The sequence below is a fragment of the Podarcis bocagei genome, assembly GCF_964188305.1.
Source record: "Podarcis bocagei genome assembly, chromosome: 11".
In the NCBI taxonomy this organism is placed as follows: Eukaryota; Metazoa; Chordata; class Lepidosauria; order Squamata; family Lacertidae; genus Podarcis; species Podarcis bocagei.
The window spans coordinates 7432243-7449317 of record NC_138136.1 but is presented as its reverse complement, the minus strand read 5'-3'; the positions used below and the strand labels follow the sequence as shown (position 1 = coordinate 7449317).

General features: G+C 40.0%; 1 protein-coding gene across 8 annotated transcripts in view; it reads right to left on the bottom strand.

The window, feature by feature from the left end:
* The window catches only part of NTRK2 (neurotrophic receptor tyrosine kinase 2), a 170175-nt gene that overhangs the window by 73586 nt on the left and 79514 nt on the right, over positions 1–17075 (bottom strand). For 6 of the 8 annotated variants that reach the window (XM_081213621.1, XM_081213623.1, XM_081213622.1 and 3 more), the window contains one exon: positions 14199–14264. The exons of the other annotated variants lie outside the window; for them this stretch is intronic. In XM_081213621.1, coding sequence (XP_081069747.1) covers positions 14199–14264 — 66 coding nt within the window. The remainder of the gene's footprint in view (positions 1–14198; positions 14265–17075) is intronic. 8 annotated transcript variants of the gene reach the window in all.

Here is a 17075-nt window from a genome sequence, read left to right as displayed (position 1 = left end):
CATGACTGGGTAGCTTCACTGGTCAAAAATCTCCAAACCACTTACTTAAGAGTAGTGACCCTAAAGTCAGTGTCACTTTTCTAAGATAAGTGCTTGGAGGATTTCAACTAATGATACACAGGAGAGCAGGACTTTCAGGAGAACATTATTTCACTTCTATGATAGGAATCTAAATGGGTGGTATTGTGGGAGACTTCAAGTTTACACCCCCCAAACTCACATGGAAGCAATAATTTAATTAGAGGTCAGAACAATGCAAATTCTGCCTGGATTGACCCCTGCATTGAGGGCATGGTCGTCAGGGGGGAAGATTATGGGGAGGGGGAACTAGGCTCTGCTCAAGAAGATGTGGAATAGCCTGTGGTCAGTTCTGTTGTGCCTCAATTCTAGGCCCTATGTTGGTTATCCTGCGGAAGACCTTAAGGTCCACAAATGACAGTACTTTGGAGGTCCCAAGTCACAAGGTGGTTAGATTGGGCTCAACTAGGGCCAGGGCCTTTTCAGTACGGGCCCCGACTTGGTGGAACGCTCTGTCACCAGAGACTAGGGCCCTGCGGGACTTTACATCTTTCCGCAGGGCCTGCAAGACAGAGCTGTTCCGCCTGGCCTTTGGTTTGGACTCAGTCTGACCCTTATGTTTCCCTCCCCTTCTGGTTTTGATCTATGGGCTACTATTAAACTGAGGCTGCATTTTAAATTATATGTTTAACCTGTATTTTAAATTGCCCCCCCCATTATGTTTTTATTGTAATTTTACTGATGTTAGCTGCCCTGAGCCCGGCTCTGGCCAGGGAGGGCAGGGTATAAATAAAAATTGATTTATTATTATTATTATTATTATTATTATTATTATTATTATTATTACCACCAGTGGAAACATTGCGGGTGGTAGTGGCCCTGCCATGCTGCTTTCTTTAGATGCAATGGAACCCCCAATGGCAGCAGAGCTTCCCCACCTCCCAGGCCACCAATGACTTTGTGACCCTTATGTGAAGGCCGCTTTAACATCACTCCACATGGAAAGGCTTACTGAAGTGGTCAGGTAATTTCTTTCACGCCAGCAGATGGGTCCTTCTGGTGAATCCTAACTCTCCCCAGTGGCACCAACTTAGTAGCCTACAATCTAAAACCGGGAACCCAAGAAGAACTAGTTTGGGAGTGTTTTTCACTCCACTTGATGAAGGTAAGATTCATATTCTGCCTTTTCCAGAACAGTCCTGTTTAATCCACACAATTTACGTAATTACTCAAGTGTATTTTTTCTCTTTATTTTTTAAAATGCTAAATGAAAATGGTCACAATTCAGCTTAATGTGTCAGCTTTACTCTGTTATTTGCTAAGAACGGTTCTAGTAACTAAAGAATGAAAATGAGTCAAAGCTTGAGCTATATAGTTGGACAGTAGTTAGCTATATTGCACGAGGAAACCCAAATTATAACATGATAAAATGTAAGCAACGCGTACAAATTAATTTCTAGGAAATCTAAAGGCGGGCAGCTACCCCTTTTAAATGGTGACATTCCTTGTGAACTTTATGTTATGGAACACTAACGTGTCTGTGATTAAGTGTGCATTCAGGGCTTGATCAAATATATACACTCTACACAAGGTACCGTGTTCTAGCCATGCATGCCAATAGCAGAACTCCCAACAGAATTCAGCAAGAAAGGATAAAGTTTTATTACAGACCTGAAGCTGCTCAACCTAAGTAAGTGAATAGTTTCTGAACATGATAGTAGTTTCAGATTCTGGTTCTTAACACCGCCCTCCCCCAGGAAGAGCCAAGGACTGATTTTTAATGTATGCTGCAATTAGCCAGCATGACAGTTAGCTAGGCACAACTGCTGGCAATAAAAATACACTATTCAGGTTTTATCAATGTGTAAAACAGACTTTCAGCATTCTACAAACCCTTTTTACTGCCTAGCAAGATACTATTAACACCACTTTAGCAATGAAAGCTACGCCTTTAACTATTTTAATGGCCCTGGCAGATTTCTTGGGATGATTTTCACTGTGGTTTAAGGGGTCAGTAATTGTATAATTAACCATGATCTTTGTAAACTCAACACTATTTGGACAGATTAAAATATCTAGAGTGACAGGCAGGGTCATTAGTAATCCAAATGAAATAAGCATACTGCAAGTTCCAACTTCAAAATTTGGCTTCAGTAAGCTTTATCTGCTCCCATATTGGAAAGGAAATCGGCAAGCAAAGCATGGCCTATTTCATTATTTAAGCATGGCTACTGCCAAAACACAAACAGCAAATAGCCATGTGCTGTAATCCATAACACATTGTGAGTAACTATAGCATGAACAGTGCATTGGGTAGCTAATGTGGAATAAAAAAATACCCAGATTATCCTATATTGCCTGTGTGCATATATAAATTGGTGGTGCACAAATCAATTCTGTTTTATCAAAATAAATGCCTTGATTACATAGAATCCAAAATAATCTGTCAGTACACGTAGAGCTATTCCAAAATCGTACCTGTGTACCTTAAAGTTGAACTGCAAAATACTACAAGAATGTTTTATAGAAATACTGATAAAGATCCTAAACCTATTATGTGACAAGAAGTGTGTTTGGAAACTTCTTTAAAGAATGGAAAATTGAGAATATTTTGAAGTTTGGCAATTCTCAGTTTGGTATTTAAGATATCCGTCTATTAATGTTTTTTACACACATGAAACTTTGCAGCTTGGATGAGGCTGGAATAAGCTAAATAGAGCATTTGTTTTGTTGACCACCTTTTGTTTAATGGTTTTCAGTCCATTAACAGCAAATATAAGTTCATACCAATCAGGAGAAAGAATCAGTCTCATTCCCAGAGGTGCATAAGGGAATTATATTGGAGATGACAAAGGACTGGCAGGATTAGGCAATGAGATGTTAGACACTTATTCTATGCTCCTTTGCTGCACAGAACACTTCTCCTTTGAGAATGAAACCTCTTGGGCAACTGCCCCAGAACCCACCATGCTTTTTATATTTAACAGAGCAGGCTGTGATATAGTGAGAGTTGTGCCACCTTTCAGAGCTGAAGTCTGAAAAGGGTTCCTTCTGTCTCAGATGCCACCACAGCACCTAGGCATATGTCTGCCCCCTACCCTCCTTCAAAAAAGAGAAACAGGATATATATATATGCGGCAACCTAAGTGTTTAAGGGTGGTAATGCTGTATGAGTGTAATGGCAATAGTACTGCTGTTGGGTTCAAGACCTAGAAGACCATGGAAGTACTTGAACTGCACATACAGCAATTTAGGATATTTTATTTAATGGTAGCAGTGGTGGAGAGTCATATAACGTTTCCTGACTAACCGATTTCTTGAGAATAGCAAAGAGTGATCTTTGAACATGAGATGGCACACTGCTAAACAATGCCTTAACTGCAACATGTTAAGAGGCAATTTTTACAGCTTATTTTCTCTCCAGAGACACCGGCCCATGCTAAAGACTACTTACATTGAGAAAGCTTTGTGGAGCTACTTTTTATTGGTTTTAGAATGTTTGATTAAAGTCCTGCAAACATGCAAGTGCTCAGGTTTTAAGTGAGCAATTGCGCCATTGGTATGAATGTTATAATTCAAAGGCTGGAATATAAGAATCTGTAAAATGAGGACATAAAACATTTTAACTTTTTTTAGTACACAAAGTATTTGCAGTTCACCTTTAATAAATATTATCTATAAAATTAATTCTCTTTCCAGCTAAGTTCAGGCAAACAATCGAATTGAAATAATACTGTGGAACTTTGCTAAAATGCCACTTTGTGAGCAGGATCGTTGCTACGGAATACAACAGTTTATTTTTGTGCTTTCTTTATAGCTGCCTGGGGCTGATTTTGAAATGAAGTTGCCAAAACAGTGCATACTTCCAGAGTCCTCCAAACATAACTCATCTCTACAAGAGAGGTCCAAGGAGCGTAGCAATTGACAGCACAACAACATGTCCACTGCCTAGTGAGAAGCACATAGATTCAACACGCCCCCTCTCTTTTTTTCCTTATTTCATTTACCCATCCAGTGGGATCTTATGAAACAAAACAGAACCTAAAAGAAACAAAATAAACATATGAGAAATCAGGCTTATAACAGTCAAACAAAATTAACACAATGAATCAACATAAATATTTTTTAAAGAATCAAATAAATATGGAATGCATTTAACAAAACACATGACATAAGTGGGGGAAATGTGTTTGACGCTTAAGAAAAAATATATTTTGACATGACTTGCATGCATGGGTTTCTCTTCTTTTTCCCTTTAAAAGGCATTTACTATTTAGTGTATGGTTATATATGCATTGTGTGAACAAATACAATATTCAAAATAGAAAGCAATGTAATATGAGCAGAACAAAAATGATCCTTGGTTGCGGAAATGGATGCCACAATTCAGAACCACATACAACTGTGTCTGGCTCAAATGTTCAGGTCAAGGCACCACCACAATAACCAGGTTTCAGGGGGAACTCACAGGAACTCAGTTCTGGCACCTCTCAGGTGGGCGCCATTGCCATCATAAGAGAACCAGGGGAGCAGTCATGGTGAGTTCCAGCACCTCTTTTTCTAGAAAAATAGTACTGACAACAACATAGCAGAAGACCAGTGCAAGTCCCTTCCCAACCACACTGCTGCATAACTTGGGCGTTCCACATTAGCATCCAATCTTGAGGAGATCTGGTTTGTGTGATTTCCACCCCACAACCCCAAAGTGGGGGAAGATCACATGGATCAGAGAGCCACCCAGAAAAGAATGCAGGCCACAAAAAATAAAATAAAAATGGATGAGTGCTTATCCTGTGAAACATTCTCCAATGTGCTTCAATCGTAAAGGAGACTTTTGGAACTTCTAACTGCTCCAAAGTTTATCAATACAGGCTGTAGGGCTTTGAAGGGTGTAAACAGCAGTTACTTCATTTGCATTCCACTTGATTGCTAATTTAACACCTGAGGCAACAGTACTATTTGCTGCTTCACTGTAGGTAATGACACATGTGCAAAAACAAACTAGCTTATTAGGAGCTATTTCATGTTTCCAAGGAGGTTTGCCTAAATTCCTTTTTGCTGAAACAATCACTACAACGTGGAACGAAAAGCCAACAAAAATAGAGAGAGTAAAAGGGATTTGGCTAAACCACACACAAAATTATAATCTCAGAGCAAGTGTAATCAATTTAGAACTGCCAGGATTCTGTAACGGGGCGTTCTCGTAAGCTGTTTTGAAGGAAAGGCTTTAGGACATTAAGAAGATTAATTTCATAAGGTAATATTTGCTGTAATGACAACTACTTCTGAGGAATACCACATTCACTGATGTGATTAACACTTCACTGTGATTTATTTTTAAGTGGCCCTCTTACCTCCCCAGTAAGCTACTCACATCTTGCCAGGGACAACACACAGACATGCTGCAACTTCCAGCACACCATGGCACATTCCAATATCTAATAAAGGAGGTATGCACACAGCATTTTGAAATGGAGTTGAAGTAGTGGGGCAATCATGAACTGTGATTTTTTTTAGCAGAAGGATTTGTACTTCAGGATCACAGCTAAGCACCACTTGGAAAATCCAAGACACTGCTTAAAGCAGGACACAAGAAAGCACAAACGGTGTGTGCTTCGGAGCACTACTGACACCAACAGCCATACTGATCTTACATTTGTCCCATCAAAGTGGCTGTTATACACAAGCAGAGCTCTCACCTTTCCCAGGGTGTCAATTTTACTATCTAGCACTGCATGATTACCAGTTTAGCAGATTGTGGGGATGCTGCGGCCGCAATGATTATTGTTTTATTGTTTATTAAATTTGTACACTGCCCTTCATTCAAAGATCACATGGTGGTTCACAACTTAAAAATACAAAACGAGAACACAAAATACATAATAAAACAAAAGCAAATCACTAACCCTCCTCCCACAAACACATTTAAAAGGCCAAAGAATGTTTAATCAGCCAAGGCCTGGTCATAGAGAAACATTATCCCCTGGCACCTCAAGATATCTAATGAAGGCACCGGGCGAGTCTCCCTAGGGAAAGCATTCCACAAGCAGGGAGCCACTGCAGGAAAGGTCTGTTCTCCTTTTGCTGCCCTCCAGACCTTTTGTTGAGGGGTTACATTAAGAAGGGTCTGAATTGCAGGGCCTGGGTTGGTTCATATCAGGAGAGGTGGTCTTTGAGGTATTATGGTTGTGACTTTTTAGCTTTATAGGTCAAAACCAGCACTTAAAATTGGGCCTGGAGACTAAACTGGCAGCAAGTGCAGTTGGGATAGGATTGGTGTAATATGCTCAAACCATCTTGCCCCAGTGAGCAACCTGGCCGCCAAATTCTGCTCCAGCTGAAGTTTCCAAATTGTCTTCAGAGATAGCCCCATGCATTGAGGTAATCTTGCTTATGCTGATTTCAAAAAAGCATCTCTCTCTCTCTCTCTCTCTCTCTCTCTCTCTCTCTCACACACACACACACACACACACACACACACACAGTATTTTGATTAGCAAACTGGTTAAATGCAGGTTATATGAGAATACAGCCATGTGGATTCACAGGTGATTATAAAGAGTTCTCATCAATAGTTCCTCATCAAACTGGAGGGAGGGTTGCTGCAGGGCTCTAAACATTGCCTTGTACCTCATGTTTTCCCCATCATGTGAAGGGCAGGCAAAGAATGAGTGTGTCCTTAATTGGAATGGGTTTGGAGGAGAGCGACAAAAATGGTCGGCGGTATAAAAACAAGTGCTATTAGGAAAGAGTGATGGGACTAAATATGTTTAGCGTGGAGAAGAGAAGACTGAGTGGGACATGGTAGAACTCTTCAAATATCTAAAGAGCTGTTACACAGAAGAGAGCAAAGACTTGTTCTTTGTTACTCCAGAGGGCAAGGTTAGTGCCATGCCTGCTCCTAAGGGCTCTACAAGACAAGATGTACAAAGGGGAGGAGCACAAAATGGTGAGAATTGTCAAATGGGAAGTGAGGTCTCAAGTAAATAAAGTCAGGAATAAGATGAGATCTGAGAGAAGATGAACAACACAACCAGAGGAAGAAATGGAAGAAATCAAAGTGAACAGAAAGAAAGTGAATTCTGACAGACTGAAAGACCTGTGCCAGATGGACGTGTGCCAGACTTAAATAGCAACAGTTAGCTGACATTATTTGTTAATAAATCTTCTATTGCTAAGGAACCCACAGTGGTTTGAGTTGTGTGCTTCTGGAATGCTTTGTTTTGTGCATTGTGCATTTGTTTGTATAATGGGTCATTGACTGGTTATGTGAATAGTTTGTTGTTGTTGTTGTTTACTTTTAAGAGATAAAGGATTATTTTCATAGACTTTGGAGTTATTGCCAATCCGCCCCTCCTCTTCTCATTTACAGAACCCTAAGGCTTTACACTAGGGCTACATCAACACCATTCAAAACACATGGCATTTAAAGTACATTTTCAATGCATAGCTTTCCCTAAAGAATTCTGGGAACTGTAGTTTGCTTAGGGTCCTGGAAAACACAGCTCTGCAAGGGTTGAACTTAAAAATCTCAGGATTTTTTAAGAGGAAGCAACATGCTTTAAATGTATGATGTGCATATCACAAAGATCTAACGGACTTAAGTCGTTACAGGATTGGTAGATTTTGGTTTGACATTAGGAGAAGCAGAATGGTAAGATCAGTTTGACAATGGAAACAATGATCTAGAAAGGTGGTGGGCTCTCACTGCCAGAGGTCTTCAAGCTGAGCCCGGACAGCTCTGGATTTCATGCACTACATGGCTAAATGGCCTAAAATGATCACCACGGCTCTGTGATTCAAATTGGAGACGCAGAGTCTGAAAATTCTCCTGGCTTTAAAATCTGACTAAAATTGAACTCTGTTTCTGTCCCCCACTATGTTTCCTCATATATCTCAAGCATATTGGTGTTATTTGATACCCTATGCAATCTCAGCTATTTTAAACATGATACAGACATAATCCGTAACAAGACTTGTATCTGTGACCCATTTAAATGAAGAATGATTTATTAGGAGAGAAATGAAGAATAGCTGAGTGTTAAAGGGAAGCAATATAAAAAAAAGAAGAAGGAAGGATGCTGCTGCAATGTTACCTAAAAAGGAAATCTTATCAAATTTGTTCAGTTCTGATTCCAAGAAGAAAGTGAAATGAAATAATTTATCCTGTTCAGTTGCTACTTCGCAATGCTTGCTAATGTTGCCGCCTTGTTTTTATTTATTTATTTATTTTATCAGAAAGCCAGGGAATGTTCCCGCCTGGATTTCTGGAAACTGTTTCCTATGCAAAAAGAACAATGCCGTGTATCATAATGCCAAGCAGTAGATAAATATTCAGAAAAAGCCTCTTAATCTGAAATTTCATGTGAAATTATAGCTACAGCTAATACACAAATGTCTCAGAATTCTATGAAGTCTGCCTTTTAAGCTTCCTTTATCTCTCTCTCTCTCTCTCTCTGTGTGTGTGTGTGTGTGTGAGAGAGAGAGAGAGAGAGAGAGAGAGAGAGAGAGAGAGAGGAAAGCTCAAATCTCTCTCTCAGATGACTGCCTCTTAGGAAGGGTAACCTCTCTACATTTGCAAAAAATGTTATTTTAAACTTATGACAGTGTTTCTCAAATTGTGGGACACACTGTTTTCTTAAACGTGCCCACAACCTGTATGGTTTTTGTAATCACAGCTACCAGCAGCTGTGTTGAACACTGAAGACAACTGCTGTATTCTTGCCATTTTATTTTGTTAACTGGCTGGTGGGGTGAAGTGGAAATGGGAAGTGGAAAGGGCCAGATTCTGGCTAGAAGGGGAGAAAGAGGGGAGAACGCTGAGTATGAGAGCAGCACACACATCCACATAGCTATGTGATGGATTATGCCTCCATGTACCGACAATATAATAGAGATGAGGACAGAAAAGTGAATAACAGTGGAAGTGAGACCTGTCCAAAACGTTAAAGAAATATGATTGTATGGTGTATGCTATAGAAGAGGCATGATTAGCAGCACAAACGCTTCTGCTTATCTTCTATGATGTGGGCTCTCCACGTATGTTACTATTCCCCACTTCCTATGCAGAATGTTCAGCTGTGAGCACGACAATCAGTAATATGCTTTAGAGCTTCTGGTTTATAGGTCAAATTTGTAGAATACTGACAGTCCACTCCACTTTCTCTAATGGCAAAGGAAACCATACATTTAGTTATGAATCCTTTTACCTGCAGTATAACCATCCACAGGTACATTTGTACAGGATCTCACCACATTGATTGAATTTCCCAGTTTTGACTACACATGTAAGAAATAAATCTTGCCCTAAGATGAATGCGGCATCCAACAAGGAACATTTAACCTATCTGCATGCGATTCTGGCTGGTTTTCTTACATGGTAGCTGAAGCAAATGCTCAGGCCCAAATAACAGGTAGGAATCTAGTGTGGAGCCCTTACTATGTAACTTTAGACAATTTCTAATGATTACACACCATTCGCACATTAATTAATCAATGCACAGGAAGGTTAAGTGAATCATCAAACAAGGTCACATATCCTGTCAATGGGTGAAATGAGCAGAAAACAAGAGTCTTGAGTCCCATTATTAGTCTTTCTTGAACTGCCCCAGACACACAACCATTGTAGAGCTATAGACACAACCTACCATAACACCACAATATCATACTAAGGCATCATTACTGTTAACATTTTTGTCCACAATCCTCAACACAGAAATAAGTATGTAAGAGACACACGTGGGTTTGTTTGTTTTTTAAAAATGCAGTTTCTTGTACAACTAATAAAAGTCACGTTCCTTATTAACTGCCAAGCCATATATTCTCAGCGTCTACAGAAACAAAGTTTATAATTTAAGGAGACAAATTGGAATAATTAATGTGATTGCTATTGATAGTGTTCATTCATATGTTTAATAGCTTAAATAATCTATCTACAAGTTCATAAAATAAAAGTGTATCTGTGTGTGAGAGAGAAATGGAATTGTACACACTTTAATTTTTGAAAAAGTGTTAACACTGATCTCAATATAAAATGAATTAGTGGGGTAGAACGTTCTACAAGTTCATAAAATAAAAGTGTATCTGTGTGTGAGAGAGAAATAGAATTGTACACACTTTAATTTTTGAAAAAGTGTTAACACTGATCTCAATATAAAATGAATTAGTGGGGTAGAACGTTAAGATATGACCCACAGACTCAGCATTTCTGACAGCAAAAATATGGGCAGCGTTAATAGCCTCATGCCCTGCCGGCAATGATTGCTGATTTCCTCAAACTCTTTTGCAGTGGCCTTGCCTGTAATAGGCTATTTTAGGCTACTTGACGGTGTTCTCTCCCACTGAAACCTTGAACAGCATATACATCTTCCTGGCATGAGACAGAAAGAGAAATATAAATTGTATTCAGCATTTTAATCTAGGATTTACGATGCATTTCTCAAATGCAGGGTCATTACTCTCACATTGCCCTGTGCAATGTCTAATAAGCACTTCCTTCTACGATTCTGCTTGTGTTGAAGATATAGTTCCTTGCTTTTTTATTGATTAGTGAGAATGAAGGGCATTAAAAAAACTGCAGCTTTCAAATAAACTTCCTTTCAAAACGATACGCTGGCAGGTTTTGTGCTATGAATTTACATCTCACTCACCTTGCAAATAATTGCAATGGGCTGCATCATAAAACCATCCTCTACCAATACTGAAAAAGATGGGGAGTACAGATCTCTATGAGATCTGGTTACAGTGGCAGCTCTTGCTAAGAATAGCAAGACTGAATTAAATTCAGTTAAAATTATATTGTATTGAAGTTGTCAGAAAACTTTGCAGTGTGCTTAAAAAAATGGTATTTTTGCTATTAATAGTGTACCTAGAAGTTTATTCTCATTATATGTAAACCTCTGCACCTACTACATCGATTCTACAAGAACCTGTTTTGTAGGACAACATTCCTGTCGAGATACAACAGGAACCCACCCTCTGCACTTTCTGGAAACATTTGGAGATGTTTTTGCTCCGACAGACTTTCCCAGCTGGATGGAAAGGTCTCGGCTCTGCCTGAGTGCCTACTTTGCACTGTTTTTAAATTCATAAACTGTTATTTTCTGTGCTGTTTTTAACACTTTTAAAAGCTGTTTTAATGGTATTTTGTACCTTGAAACTTGTGTTTGGAAGGTGATAGTTAAATAAATAAATATGAACCTGCACCATGCATTTTGTAAGGAAATGGACACAGTGTCATTTTAGACAATTACCATGGAAATGTACAGGGGAATGAATTCAGCTAAAACCACCACTGATGTGATAAGAGATGGAAAATGAACAGGATATAATGTGCGGATGCTGTCTCCAACAGACGCCTAGTGTGGATGCTGTCTCCAACAGACGCCTAAATCCTACACAGAATTAGCCAAGGTTTCAATGGGATTTAGCATGCTTAACTCTGCTGGATCTGAGGCTATATATGCTTAAGGAATTGAAAAACAAAACAAACCCTTGGTATATTTCCAAGTTTAACTAGATCCAAGTTAAACTTAAGAAGACTTTTCTGGAAATTCAGCCCACGTGTTCAACAAGAATGGAATGGTAATTAAATACAGTGGTGCCCCGCAAGGCGAATGCCTCGCAAGACGAAAAACCCGCTAGACGAAAGGGTTTTCCGTTTTTCGATGCGCTTCGCAAGACGAATTTCCCTATGGGCTTGCTTCGCAAGACGAAAACGTCTTGCGAGTCTTGCGATTTTTTTCGCTTTCCCCCCCTTTTTATAAGCCGCTAAGCCACTAATAGCCTTTTAGCCACTAAGCCGCTAAGCCTTTAATAGCCGCTAAACTGCTAAACCGCTAATAGCGCTAATCCGCTAATCCACTAATAGGGTTGCTTCGCAAGACGAAAAAACCGCTAGACAAAGAGACTCGCGGAATGGATTATTTTCGTCTTGCGAGGCACCACTGTATTACCAAATTAATTAACATAAAATCAATTAGAGAGTTGAGCTACGTTGGACAGTAGGCTATGGGTGACTTACTACAAGGTCTACCAGGAATACCACTAAAAAGCTAAATATTAGAGACTAGGGCCCTGTGGAACTCGACATCTTTCCGCAGGGTCTGCAAGACGGAGCTGTTCCACCAGGCCTTTGGCCAAGGCACAGTCTGACCCCCTCTCTCCTTCTAGAATCTTCATAGAACTCTAACCCAACGGTTGCCATTAATTTGATTCTGAATTGATTTTAGAATGTATTTTAATTAACTGACTGTGCAATTTTATGTACACTGTGCTATTTTTACCTGTTGTTAGCCACTCTGAGCCCGGCTTTGGCCGGGGAGGGCAGGATACAAATAAATTATTATTATTATTATTATTATTATTATTATTATTATTATTATTATTATTATTATTAAACCAGGGCACTCTTATTTAGTGACATTTGCATTTCTGTCACCAGCATGACTAGATTTCAGCTCAGAACTCCTCATATAACTAAGTTTGCTAGCTTTTTTTAAAACAACAACAAACCAGTCCAGTCTGCCAGTAGTCTGCCATTAGAAACATAGAAAGCTGACATAATACCAGGAAACACTATTTGAATTGTCTTTTATGCATGATGGAAGCTGCTTTATGAGAGTATGGCCCTAAAAGGCAGTCTAAAAATATGTTAACTAAGTATTTGCCCATCCAGCCCAGCATTGTTTACTCTATGAGGCAAAGGTTCTCCTGGGTCTCATGCCAATGTCTTTCCCATCGTTTGGAACCCACAAACTTCCTAACTGGAGACATTAGAGATTAAAGTTGAGGTTTTTGAATGCAAAGTATATATACTCTGCCACCCCTCATCTATGACCCTTTCCCTCTTTTTAATCGCATTAAAAAGATTCCAAGAAAATTTCCATACCCAGAAAGGAAAGGAGCAGAGCTGCTTTCCCTCACAGCTTTCACATACTGAAATGGTCTCATGAGTCAGTCCTCCTTATACTGAATCAGACCAGTGGTCCATCTAGTTCTGTAATGTCTATGCTGACTGACAGTGGCTCTACGGTCACTGTAGATGTTGAGACCTTATGACCATAGAATCTGGGACCTTTTGCATGCACATTAGATTATCTACTACTGAACTACAGCCCTGACGTAAGGGGCTTATAAGCTATGTGCTTATTGTAAGAGGTAAAGGTACCCCTGCCCGTATGGGCCAGTCGTGTCCGACTCTGGGGTTGTGTGCCCATCTCGCTTAAGAGGCCGGGGGCCAGCGCTGTCCGGAGACACTTCCGGGTCACGTGGCCAGCGTGACGAAGCTGCTCTGGCGAGCCGGCACCAGCGCAGCACACGGAAACGCCGTTTACCTTCCCGCTATAAAGCGGTCCCTATTTATCTACTTGCAGTTAGGGGTGCCTTCAAACTGCTAGGTGGGCAGGAGTTGGGACCGAACGACGGGAGCTCACCCCGCCGCGGGGATTCGAACCGGTGACCATATGATCGGCAAGTCCTAGGCGCTGAGGTTTTACCCACAGCGCCACCCGCGTGCTTATTGTACATCTATGCATTTTGATTATGTATTAGGATTTACCATATTGTAAACTGTGCATAGTAAGTGACCTATAATTAGAATGAACATATAAATACATGTTGATGTCACCAGTCAATTTGCAAAGTACTGAAGCAGTTTTGTGAATGGTTCAATGGGTCTTTGGAATGAGACTCAAAGAGTCCTAAGAAATCCTCAAACTTTTGGCCAAACAAAGGTATGATTAGAGAATATTTCTTCAGAGGCTTAAAGGGGGAAGGCAACTTAACATACACATCCCTGGAGCTTTGTTATTTAATTTTAAATGCTGTGGGAAATCTGTGCCAGTGCTGTGGCACATATCAGAGCGTCCATAAAACTCTGGGCTGGAGTCACCAGATATAACAATATGTTCTACTGAACTTCTTCATTTCTCAAATTGGAGAAAGGTAATATTCCTCCTTATCCTCCAATTGCTATGTCTCTTAGGATGGATGGATGTGAAACTAAAATGACCAATGAAATATATGGGACCACACAACACAATAATGGTAAGAATGTTTTGCGCTAAGACTACTACTATGATGGAATCATTTCATAGTATATCCATTTTTAATAAGAAAAATGGATTTTAGTCTTTATCTCTGGTCCATGAGCTATGAGTCTATACAACTAATGGTCTCACCTTCATTATCGCAGTCTTGCAATGACAGCCACATGTGGTCTACCAGACCAACTTGTTTAAATTCAACTGCAACGAGATGCACTGGCATTAATGCAACAGAAAAGGGTGTTGATCAAGCTCAACATAACTTAAGGTCATTTAACACATTCCATTGCTCACACCAGCACCACTCACTCCAGTTTAACAGTCTGCACCTAAACTATTTATTCATAAGAACCTCCCTCCAGAGGGTGTTTATTTACTACAAAGAAACTGAAGGAGATCTCTGCATATTCTTCTATGTCATGAACAGCCACCTCTCTGGCAGGAAAGAGGCGGGAAGTACACATAAAGCTAGACAAGATGCAATTAACCTACATGCTTTTTGTTATGTAAAAAAGCAACTGAGGGTAAGACTGAGGAAGCTCAGGGTCATTTGAGATGAGGCAAAGAGTTTTAGCAGGTGGCTTTTGTAGAGGCTGTGTCAGGGAAATAAATAGCTATATTTCCCTTCCCCACTCAATTTCCAAAGCTGCCAAGGCTTCCCCTTGGCCGATATTTACATAACAAGAAACTTGCAGTTTAATTGCATTGATGCAGTTAATGTTACATCTAGTTTAGACCTGATAGAAGGGCAGGAAAAGACAGGGCTGAGATTACTAAATTTTAGCAGATAGTTGTAATTCTGAATTAACTGACTGATTATTATTTTTTTTAAAATGCAAGTGTTTGTATGTGCATGCCATAAAAATGCAAATAACCTGTCTGGTTTTTCCCCCCAACCACCCTGATTGCCTTGTTGCTAATTGTGGCCTGGATCCAAAAAGCCATTTCAGGTGCACAAAAGGGCTTAGGGCATACCCACAATGACTTTTTAGTCCCACACCAAATCAGAAACCAGTTTTTAAACTGCTCTCTGCTTCAAAAAAGAGCTGCTCTTTGAGAAGCACAAATTCAAAGATCCCTCTGGCACAGAGAATTGACCATGCAGTTCTTTGGATCCAGGTCTATGTTTGCACACATCAATTTCAGTCCTGTTTCAGTCCTGTTTAGATGGGAAGTGAGTTTGTGTGTTTCACTGTAAATGAATGTTTTAGAATTTCTATTTAGATCCAGCATTTGTCAGCTTCTACTCCAGAGGACTCAGAAGTAGGTCAGTAAGTCAGGGCAAAAATTCATGGCTGGAACATCCCTCTTGTCTTAACTGCTTTCTGCAAGGGGGGGGGGGTTTGCAGCTGGGTAAATGGAGTAACTTCCAGCTACTCATCGAGAGGAAGATAGTAGAGGAAACCAGTACCAGTTCCTTCTGAAATTAAAGGCAGTGTGCTAAAGTTAAACTAGTTTGTGCAGAAGTAGTAAAAGACTGTGTCGTTTTTTCTTTTGTTATGGAGGGAGGAGTAGGAACTGACTGGGTGGGTATGCATGGACAGGAAAAGTACTCTGTGAGCACGTATTCTTATCTATAAACAGCTGAGGAGACTGGGTGGGATGCATAATTGTGACTAAACTTGGAATCAGATCAGGGGAAACCAAGACTTTGCTCAGAACAGATTGAAACCTGCCCTACTTTATACAACAGCTTTGAGTCCAGTGATTCCATTTCTCTTAACCTTAAATGACATGGCATCTTTCATGGCATTCAGGCAGCAAGTAAGGGCATGTTTTTGTACATGTGGGCACAGTCTGTATATCTGCATTATTAGGGTCAATGTAACATGTGAGCTGATAGCTCATAGATGTCAGCCACAGTTGGGGAACAGTTCGCATGCAGAAGGTTCCAGATTCGGTTCCTGGCATCTCCAGGTAGGCTGGGAAAACTTGTAACCCAGGTGTGATGGTGCCAGTTAAGTGTAAACATTACTGAGGTAGATGGTCTGACTTGGGATATGGCAGCTTCTTATTGGCCAAATCTTAATTTCAATTTAGTGCAACAAAATGTGTTTCTGTGTATGTAAACTCTGTATTAATCATGCCACTATCACAGAGCTGCAGTGTGTACCATCCTACATAAATGAAGAATGAAACTAGAGACAGGTTGGCCACATAATATTTTGCAATGGGAACTTCAGCAACAACTGTTAACTCCTGATGCAAACTAGTGGTTAGTTAATGCGCACTGTGGGGAGAGATGGGGAGAAATTCAATTCAGTTCTCATCTGAAGGTGAATTGACCTGATTTAAACTTTCTGAAACAACATGTTAACTGAAATACAAAATTCACTCAAAACCACACTTCTCTGAATTTCACAGTGCAGTTCTCCACCAAGTAATGCGTACAAAAATGCATAAACTGAGGTAGTGTGTCCATAAAAATGTAACTAATGAAGAAAATAACATTCAAAATGCACTATATTAACGGAATTTGTTTTTCAAATGCATGCAAATACATGTATGTTAGGAGAAATTCACACAAACATGCTGATGAATTTTTATGAGGATTTTTAAAACCAAAGTTGCAAACTGCTGTAGAAATGTGGAGAACTGAACTTAAAATTGGAAAAATGGGAAACTGAAATTGATAGATTACCTATCCCTAACCACGAGTAATGCATTTATATAGCACTGATCAAGCATTACCTTCTCCATCCAACCCTCTGTATTTTAATAGCCATTCAGGTTGACAAGCCTTTTGTATAGCATTATTTGGAGGCTGACAAGGCAAGGAGTGGAATCCCAGCCCATTGCAATTCATTTCTGTGGCCATCTGGAAACTCTGTTGATTTTTATGCAAATGAGGATGGCTGTGACAGGTTTGGGTCAGAGGAAGCAATTGAGGAGAATCCAAAATGCTGGATGGAACGGCCATTCAAAATTGGGTTGATTGACATGGCAGGCATTAAAGCCTACAAATGTCTTAGGACTGACAACGTGTGCCAGGGCATTCCCATGGTCGTTTAT